At 30.8% G+C, this 10,206-nt stretch overlaps 1 protein-coding gene across 1 annotated transcript; it reads right to left on the bottom strand.

Moving 5' to 3' along the window:
• Nucleotides 1-4,539: 4,539 nt before the first annotated feature.
• LOC106758203 (cytokinin hydroxylase) lies at nucleotides 4,540-8,212 on the bottom strand. Its single transcript, XM_014641151.2, has 5 exons — nucleotides 7,766-8,212; nucleotides 7,381-7,607; nucleotides 7,016-7,257; nucleotides 6,252-6,630; nucleotides 4,540-5,203 (listed from the first exon to the last, which is right to left on the bottom strand). Exons 1-5 carry the CDS (start codon nucleotides 8,043-8,045, stop codon nucleotides 4,784-4,786), a joined length of 1,548 nt encoding a protein of 515 aa, XP_014496637.1. The 5' UTR covers nucleotides 8,046-8,212; the 3' UTR covers nucleotides 4,540-4,783.
• Nucleotides 8,213-10,206: the final 1,994 nt, after the last annotated feature.

The following is a 10,206-nucleotide window of genomic DNA, read 5'->3' as shown; positions in this document are numbered from 1 at the left end:
CTTCTAAAAGTAAATGCGTTAAACTCAGTTTACTTCTTTTTATATAATGCATTTTAGGTAACACTTCTTTTTTAATTCTTTCCATTCTCCACATTCCTTAAATATCATATCAACGCACTCAGTTTGCACAGTAGTAGTACTTATAGAATAATATCTACACCACAAAATTTTAGGTATGAAAACTCTTAGGGTTATTTAACAATAGTCACAGATGACATTTATTTAATATTTTTATCTTTTTGTTGGTAAGTATTAAAAAGTAAGTTTAAGCCTAATTTATTTTCATAAAATTGGTTGGTTTGTAAGGTGAAGACGTTTTTTACTTATATATTATAAGGTAATTTTGGGATTAAATATATTCTATGTTCCCAAATTATTTTTCATTTCCAAACAAAATATATACATATTTCATTTCTGAATTTTATGAAATTAATGTAAAATATTATTCTTAAATAACTAGTAAAGGTTATATTATATTATTGTGTAACTCTGTTTGTTAATGTAACTAAATGCCATTTGTTACAAAAAAAAAAAATTTACATAACTTTTATAAAATATATGAACAAGATAGACATATATTTAATTTAGAAATGTAAGATAATTTGTACGTATAATAAGAGAAAAAAAAACTTTTTAGGTATGTTATTTTAAGTTTTTTATATGTGTTGAAAGTTCAACTTTATAGCAAATATATAAATTAACGTTTGTTGTCCTTATAAATAAAGGTGTTGTATTTAAAACATACTTATGGTAAAGAAAACAAACGTTAATTAATTTATGTTTTTTTCATGAAAATTTTCAAGCCAAAATTTATGTCCTTTGAAAGCATTAGAAAGCAATATTTTACATTACTTTTATAAAATATAAAAACAAAACAAATGTACATTTAACTTAAACACGAAACATAATTTGTTAAAATTAATTTAAAGACGAAAAACATAATGAAAAAGTTTGATTGTATCTTTAATGAATATATAGAATAATGAAGATATGAAATAGACAAGAATGTTAGATTTTGTTAGATTTTAAGTTTGGCTTGTAAATGGTAGTTAAGAGTAGTTTCTTATAGATGAATGTTGATGGGGCACAGGAAGCCTTAAAAGGTGACCTATATATATCCCAGTGGCACGCAGCATTATGAAGATGATCATTCACCAACATATCATCATGCGTACAATTATTAAAGCATAATCAACCACTTTATACTGATTTTACAACACTAATCCAAGATATTGCCCGAAACTCAAAGAAGATCATCAATCTTATAATCATAATCTTCCAACTCTACTACATTGCTTAGTGGGATTTTGCTGGGATTTTCACCTGCATCAGTCAAACAAGATATCTATATTAAATAACTAATTAAAGGGTCAGAATTAATGCTTCTCCCACACTACATAATAATTTTCTATTAAAAAACATTGCACACCTTGTATCGTTAATAACTACATATCAAGCACCACCCTTCTGCATTTAATCATTTTTCTGATTTTTTTCCCATCAACATCATTCTCTTTTTCTTTCAAGACATTAAGGTCGAATATGTTCCACATATAATCCCAGCATATTTTGTCTAAAAGTTTTAGAGTTACCCAGAAAAAAAAAATTAAGGTTTGATTGAGATTGTTCGAACTTAAATAACCACCACTTTGAGTCAAAGTGGAAGATACCTTTGAGTGTGTTTTATAATATTTGCAAAGAGAATATCTTCTATTGTTTTAAAAACAAAATGATCGCACCATTTGAAGTTACTTAAATTATTGTAATAAAAAGGTGTCTGTCACTTGAGATATTAGAGTCGAAATGTAAACAAATAATAAAAAAGAAAAGTATTTTTCATTGGTATAGAAGATGTGAACTCTTCATAGTTCTTGCAATCTCAAACTTTTTTACACATTTCAAGAAGAAAGACCCCCACAATACAAATATTTAATTATGAAATATTTATGGATCTTTTAATGAATAATTATTTGTAAGACATAATAACACTGATACATGAATTCGAAACATATATAAAAGATTGACATTATTTTCAATTCAAAAGTTTATAAGATAATCAATTTATGAGTTTTTATTTTTATATAATGTTTAATTTTATTATTTTTATTTAATTTAAAACTTAAGCTTATTTTAATTTTTAATGTTTATTACATATTGAAATGATTTTTGTTAAAAAGACTGTTAGTGGATGTTCGAGTTATAATGTTCCACCATTGAACATGCAAGGTTAATTATACTTTTACATATGATTTGTAAAGTGTTATAGTTGCTATTAGTGATGGTGGTGCGTAGTATTTTTAGACTTTAATGTCATAGTTCCTAACGAGTTTATAATGATTAATCAAAGTAAAATTGGTACGTTTATAATATAACTTTGAAATTCAATAACCTCAACTAATTGATTTTTATATGTGTAGTTGTATCATTTAAATGATTTTTCTTAAAACCGTGGTTGATTTAGAATTAAAGCAGCACTTATGAATCATAGGTGATGTTCGAAAATCAAAGATCTTCTGCAACACTAATGAACCATGGTTTATATATATATATATATATATATATATATATATATATATATATATATATATATATATATATATATATATAGTATGATGGACAGTTAATCTGTCTACGACTCAATAGGAATCAGCCGGGTGTCCGAACAATCGGACTAAACTGAAGTTAACGTTAAAGATGATTATATTAAGCTTAAGTCAAATCATTACTAATTGGGTCATAATTAGGTTAGTACTAATAAAAAACTCATCCCACAATCTATAATACAGGTTTGTAGTATTTGAGGATTACTCCCTCCACCACCACAGGTTGCTCCTGCACCTCTTCATTCCCATGTTATCCTGTAGTTAAAATTTTTTTCTTTTTACCAACATCAGTTTGACCTTCAATGAATCTTGACATCCGTCGATATAAATTAAAATCCTTTGAAAGCTCAACATATTTCCCGGATCCGTTTGGTCTTTCAACTATTTTAACAAATTTTAAACAAATTACATAATTATAATTAATATAAAAAAACCAAAAATCTAAAAATATATACTACAAATAAAATTTATACAAAAAAATAAAATTAATTAACTAAAACCAAAAAAATAAAAGAAGCCAAATACGAAAACCCGAACGGATATGTGAGATCCGTTGAACACCCAATGAATCTCGCATATTCGTTTAGGCCATTCACAATTCTCTTATTCTTCCTTTGTACACGAAGAACGTAGCATTAACCAACCTCTCACAAAACATCAAAATTTGCAGCACGAACCAATACCACCATGAAACGAAGCACACCCATACCGAAATGGAGAAGACAAAAGGAAGCAAATGGAAGGGAATTGAAAAATGGAGAAGAAAGGAATATGGTGGGTGAAGAAACGAAAATGGAGTTGAGTGGTAAGAGAAACAGAAATGATAGAAGAAAGAGAAAAAATGAGAGTGGGGGTGAGGGTGGGGCTGTGGTGAGTGAAAATGAGCGAGGGAATTAGGGTTTTAAGAAAAAAATAAAATAGATAAATGATAAAAGTAAAAAGGGTAATTTTGTAATAAAAAAATTTAAGGTAGTGTAGAGAGTAATTAGGGTAGTGGAGGGAGTAATAGTATTGTGGTAGGTTGATACATTCCTTACATATTTATTGCTAATAATCTTTACTGACTTTAATATGTAAATGTCTTCTGCAAATAACTCTCTAATTAAATCAAATGGTGTTAAGTATGAAATGAAGGAAGAATTTTGATTCGTATTTAAAGTTTGAAAACTGTTGTAAGAAAACACTTAACCTCGATCTCATAAATAGAAACATATATGACATAAATCAAAACATATATGAATCACGTAATGCAAGTATACAGTATATAAAAGAGTGAATTGAAGCAACAAGATGAAATAGTAAATGAAAAGGTGTTTTTGGGCTAACTGGGCTTGGGTTGGATGAAGAGTTGAGGTGAGAATTGGCAACTGAATTCAACTAAAGGAATGATTGACACGTAGGAAGAGAACAAATTGAATCTTAAAAGTGAAACCTAAATAAAAAGGAAAATGATACGTGTCAAAATATGGTTGGACGATTTCAAATTAAAAAAGACTTTGATTTTTCTCTTTCAAATATGTTTCTATCTCAGCTTTTTATAATTTGAAACCGTTCAATTTTGACAGTGTCAAAATGATGTTAAAAATTGGTGCCAAAATACCATTTTCCAAATAAAAAAGGTTTTGCATGGTGCGTAGATATAAAAATTGAGCACAATTTATTAGAAGTGAGAAAGAAATGATGGTTGCAATAAAAGAATGATAAAAAGGAAGTAGTGGAAGAAGCAGAATCGAGGCCTGGTGGAAGCAGATGATAAGGTGCCTCAGAAAACAAAACCTTTTAACTCCAAAATGGAGATCCCTACCCTACACACAACTTGCCTTATTTTTCATTCATTACTTCATTTAAATCATCTAACAGTTCCTCCAATTTCTTTGTCTCTCGTGTTGCATGTGTCAGTGGGAGATTCATCTAAAAACTCAATCCAAGCACGATCAACAGATAAATACGTCTTCTTTCATTCAACTTTCTAATTTACATATCCTAATCCTTGCAATCATTATTTCATCTCTATCTCCCGCGATGGTTGTAAAAAAAAAAAGGTCCAAATAAAAAATTACAAGAATGCTCATCAAGATCAAGATGACCATTGTTATATATAGATATAGTATATTATATATATATATATCCGCACCATAAAAGACAAAAACTCTCTTTCATCTCTGAAAATGGAAGATCCCTCATGGCTCCAATGGCGTCAAACAAACCTGAACCCCATATTTGGGCTTGATGGTGAGAACGACGACGGGGGCATGGCGGTAATTTTCAGAAATGGTGAAGCTGAACCGAGAAATCAACATGGCTAATATGATCTTAGCTTCCATTAATGCAAAGGCTTGTCCAACGCAATTTCTGGGACCAGAAGCAAACGGTAGAAAACGACCAGGAACGAATGACTTCGAACTGAACCTCTCTGGGTTGAACTCGTTTGCATCTTTTCCCCATAGCTTTTCACTGTGATGAATGGCCAACACAGGGATCCATATCGACAGACCCTTTGGGATGTAAAGATCACCTAGTACTATGTCTTCAAACACCATTCTCGGAAGCACCGATGCTGGAGGATACAACCTCAGTGATTCGTTAATCACCATGTGCAACTGAACAAAAATCAATGTTAACTTTCGTTACTTCATTCTAATTCTTCTTCTTCTTCTTCTTCTTCATCCAAACCAAAATTAATGCTCAATCTTTAACCACTTTAGGAAAATCTACCATTTAAATATAATAATCCGAGAAAATCTCTAAATTTTCAAGTGGGTAGCTGTGAACCGTGCTATTGAGTTGAGGAGGGTCAACTTATTTTCCTTTTGTGTAATATTTATATATTCTAAAATGGTTTTATTAACTTGTTTTGAGAAAAATACAAAGGAGAAAATGACAGAGATTGAAATTGTGAGGCTGAAAAAAGTATTGGCGTATCGTTATTCAGAAAATGAATGAATAGCTTGAAACTTTTTGCGGTCTTTGGACACTCTAAAGAGAAAGATAAGCATTATTATAAATAAGGTTTAAAATAAGAGCAACTACCGGCGCACGGGTGCAAAGATGATGCTTATATAAATTATTTATTTTTTGTTTGTTTCTTTATGCACATATATATATATATTTGGGTTACACTAAAATATTTCTTAGCTGTCCCTTCTGATCGTCGTGCTAATAATAACTCAAAAGCCTAAGAAATTTATATTAATTAGCCTTTTGGCCAAGAAACTGCGGGCTCAACATGTTCACAAAACTATTTTTTTATTTACAATTTTTTTCATTTTAATAAATTGTATGGACCACCCGATTAAAGTTTTCCTAAAACTGGCTCGTGCTGGGTTTTAAAAGCAACATTTGTGTAGGCTCTATAAAAAGCAATACTTGACACCACTAAAAGTAAAAATGTATAAAATTCAAAATTAATTAAAAAAAAAAGGAAACAAATTTATTTAAGATACAAATTTGACCAACTTCCGATCCCCTAAAAGTAGCCTAAAATAAGCCTCTCTCTCTTTTTGTGAAATCAAAAAATAGGTTTTTAACCTTCCTCAAAGGTTTAAACTTTTTAAAGAATGTATATATGTATATGCTTTAAATGAAAAAAAAAATGTATTAAAATTAAGATAAAGTTTGTGGTGAAGAAAAAGTGATTTTGGTACTTACAAGAGTGAGCTTGGAGAGGTGATCCAAAGTAGGAATTTCACCATTGCAGACAGTTCTAACCTCTTCTCGGACTTTGTCCTGCCATGATGTGTTGCTGGCGAGTAACATGACTGTCCAAGTGAGTAAAAGGGCAGTGGTTTCGTGTCCGGCAAAGAAAAATGTTTTGCATTGATCCATCACTAGCTGCAGATTGATGCTGTTTCCATTCCCTTTTTTCTTCTGCATCTCGTTCAGGAGCATACCCAACAGATCATTCCCATAAGAGTTGCTTCTTCCGATCTCCACACAGTCTTTTCTGCTTTGTATGATCTCCATCAGCAGAGTCTCCACCTCCATCTTCAAACACTTTATCTCTCTGTTATACTTGCTTGGAAAAAACCTACACACACACATGAAAAAGGGTGGGGGACAGGGACAGGGACAGACAAATGCTTTCAGATAAAACAATAAAGATGGAATAAGACCGACACAACCATAATGCTAACCTTGGAATAACAAATATAAACGTGATTATTCACATGCTTCGGGATAATAAAGCAAGGAATCTAATCCACTGAGGTGTTTTAACATTCACATTTCTATCTCGTACAGAACCAAACACTACATGTAGAATTAGAATACCACAAATTTAATCCAGAATTGTTACAGTTTCCCGTGCTTTTTTCTTTTTTTAACTTTTTGACGAGTTTCCAAAGACGCCATGGATCTTTTTGTGAACAGAAATCAAAAGGGTGGCTTAGAAAAGAGTTTGTGAGGTGAGAAACCTGCTTCCGGGAAAGCAAAGATGACGACTTGCTTGAGCACAACGACTCTGCAGCAGTGTGAGGAGGTGGAATATTTTCTTCCCTTTCTGATAGCTTGTACCAAACTCAGTCCTAGAGATAATATCTGCAGTGAGTTTAGTCATGTAGTGACCAATCTCCACCTCAGTTTGGCCACACTCTGACGCAATTTTGAGTGATTGGAGCATCTCCTTAGTGCATTCCACCATGTGCGCAGCATAGCTCTGGATACCAACCATTTGTAACCGTTAGTATACCCAAAGAAACAGAGAGACAATCCATGATACCCCAGAATTCGAAAAGGGTAGACTCGAAAACAGTAAAAAATTTTACAAGAGTATCGATACCTTAAGTCTGTCTCCCATGAATGCAGGGGCAACGATGTGACGTTGGTGGTACCAATCTTCACCATTTGCCATCAACAGTCCTTGCCCAATGAAATTCTTTGAACCCTGCCTTTGCTGCCAGGATTTCCCAGATACCGTACTGTATTTTGAAAGGAACTCTTTGATCAATTCGGTCTCAGTGAGACAAAGCCTCGGTTCTGTTCCATTCCAATATAGAAACCTCTTTCCTACACAGTCAAATCACCGGTTTTACCTTACACGTCCAATTAACTTAATTACATAACAGATATCATACATATATGTATATAGTATGAGTTTGATTGATATTATTATGTTCACATACATATATACATACATATGTATATATGTTTATGTACGTACATACCAAATTGGATAGACCAAAGCAAGAAATGTGGGAGAAGACGACCAACAATGTCGTGGCTTATGGTTTTCATGTCTTGGGAGGTTGTTTTGGAGACAAGGGAAGCCATGTCCAAGATGTTGCCTGTGAAGAAACTAGGTTTGGGGCCACGGACACCTTGCATCTCCATGATCTTTTTTATGCGTAGAGGGGTGAACAAGTAACACGAGAGGTTGTCATAGAGGAGTTTAAGTAGGAGAATAGGGAGTATGAGCAAAAGGGGTGTGAGGACCACCATAGCCATGGTGGTAATATACGAGGATATGTTGATGCTGCTGATGTTGTTGTTGGGTAGAGAAATGAGAAGTAAAAGGGTGGTTATTGTGTGAGATGGTTATGGCTATTTGATGGGAATTTGATGCGTGACTCAACCTATATATATAGTGGGAATGAATTTTATTTGATGGGGATCTCTTTCATTTTATATATACTATAAACTCCTACTGCTGAACACTACAGTTTGGTTTTAGTGCTTATATATGCCAATGATCAATACAATCATCTTCTTTGCTTATTCTTTTTCCAAATTCAACAGAATTTATTCCCTAATTCTACCATTGTTTTCTCACAAACTTGCCACCATTTCTAGAACACAACGTGGATGTTTAGTTGAGTTCAGCTATTTTTCTGAAAACCAATCATATAAGTTCTAAGGAGGACGGTGAGGTATATGTCCATAAAAATTAATGGAATATCTTATCCCAAACAATGTTGTTTCAACATGGACACTCAACATATAACAACGTGTGGGAAAACAATTCAGTGTGTGTTTATGGACTAACTTTCATACCGAAATATCCATTTTCGAGTATTTATGAGATTATGTAGGAATAAAGTTTAGAATAAAGTCATATATGTGAATGTGTTTTTTTTTTTTTATAAATTTATATTATAAGACGGTTTTATAATCTTAATTAATCAACTTTTTTCAAAATATTTTTAATAATTTATATATTTATGTATTATAATTAGGAACAATAAAGTGGGTCAAGTTCAAAGGTCCTAATTTAGTAAAACATGTTAATAATATAAGCCCGTTGATCTGCTCTCTAGTTAACAAATCAAGACTTCAAAAACAGTACTAATCATTATATCAATAAATATAATTCATATATATAACTTTTTATTTATTAAGACAGTAATAAGTTAAGCGCTATAATTTATTGTCCAAATGTAAATTTCTCTAATTTAAAATATAACTGAACAATTTAATGATTCGATTGTAAAATGGTTTACTTATCATTCACCATGTAACAAAGACAACTAATGGTTTTTTACGTTTTTTTTTTTTTTGGCAAAAATTAAATAGTTATTACGGATTTTGACAAATTTTTTTATTTATGTAAATGACAAGTTGCAAACGACTTCAATTGAATAAGGAGGGTATGATTTTTGTATTGTCACTATAAAAAAAAAGGTGAAGTCACACATCTCACACGTTTTCAAACATTAGTAATCGATTACACAGTATTAAACTCATGCAAGAGGTCCCGAATTTACTTGTGATCGATTATAATACTAGTGTAATAGATTATCAATATTGAAATTCGAATAAAAGGGTCTCCTAATCGATTACAATGTTGTTGTAATTGATTAAGAGGAAAAAAGGTTAAAGCTAAATTAAAATATAAATTACATTCATTACATTTATGAAAATTCAAATTAACAAAGGGATTTGTGTATAAAACATGAGAATAAAAGAAACATGAGTGTAAATTATTTAAATTATTTAGTTGAATATAAAGGAAACAATTGATCGAATTTATAATGGATATAAAGGAAACGTGAGTATTTAATATCAAGTATGAGTGTAAATTATTTAAATTAAGTATAAATTATTTAATTCAATATAAAGGAAACATATAATGACTATAAAGGATTTAAATATAGTATATAGAAAACAATTGATCCAATTTATAAGTTATTTAAATTGACTATAAAGGAAAGATCCCATTTATGGTGAATATAAAGGAAACATGATTGTAAATGATTTAAATTCCATATAAATTATTTAATTGAGGATGAAGGAAACAATTGATCCAATTTATGATTAGTATAAAGGAAACATGGGTATTTAATTCAGTATAAATAAAATAATTAATCCAATTTATGATGAGTATAAAGAAAACATGGACAACTTTTTAATACAAAAATCCTTTTGGTAATTTGAATTTCCATGAATGTAATTAATGTAATTCATATTTTAATTTAGTTTTAACCTTTTTTTTCCTTTGGTAATCAATTACAACAACACTGTAATCGATTATCATACCCTTTTATTTGAAATTGAACACTGATAATCGATTACAACAGTGATGTAATTGGTTACTAGTGAAGTTGTGTCCCCTGTACAACTTTAAAACTCTATAATCAATTACAAGTGCTCGTAATCGATATCAGTGTTT

The sequence above is a fragment of the Vigna radiata genome, chromosome 4 (genome assembly GCF_000741045.1).
Source record: "Vigna radiata var. radiata cultivar VC1973A chromosome 4, Vradiata_ver6, whole genome shotgun sequence".
Classification (NCBI taxonomy): Eukaryota; Viridiplantae; Streptophyta; class Magnoliopsida; order Fabales; family Fabaceae; genus Vigna; species Vigna radiata.
The sequence above is the reverse complement of the archived record's forward strand: the minus strand, read 5'-3'. Positions and strand labels throughout refer to the sequence as shown.

What these genes read in the sequence shown, in the direction of transcription:
- LOC106758203 (XM_014641151.2), bottom strand. Translation starts at nt 8,045, where the DNA reads ATGGCTATGGTGGTCCTCACACCCCTTTTGCTCATACTCCCTATTCTC. An exon ending in GCTTTGGTCTATCCAATTTG is followed by an intron (nt 7,608 to 7,765) that starts GTATGTACGTAC and finishes TTGACTGTGTAG; the next exon opens with GAAAGAGGTTTCTATATTGG. An exon ending in TCATGGGAGACAGACTTAAG is followed by an intron (nt 7,258 to 7,380) that starts GTATCGATACTC and finishes GTTGGTATCCAG; the next exon opens with AGCTATGCTGCGCACATGGT.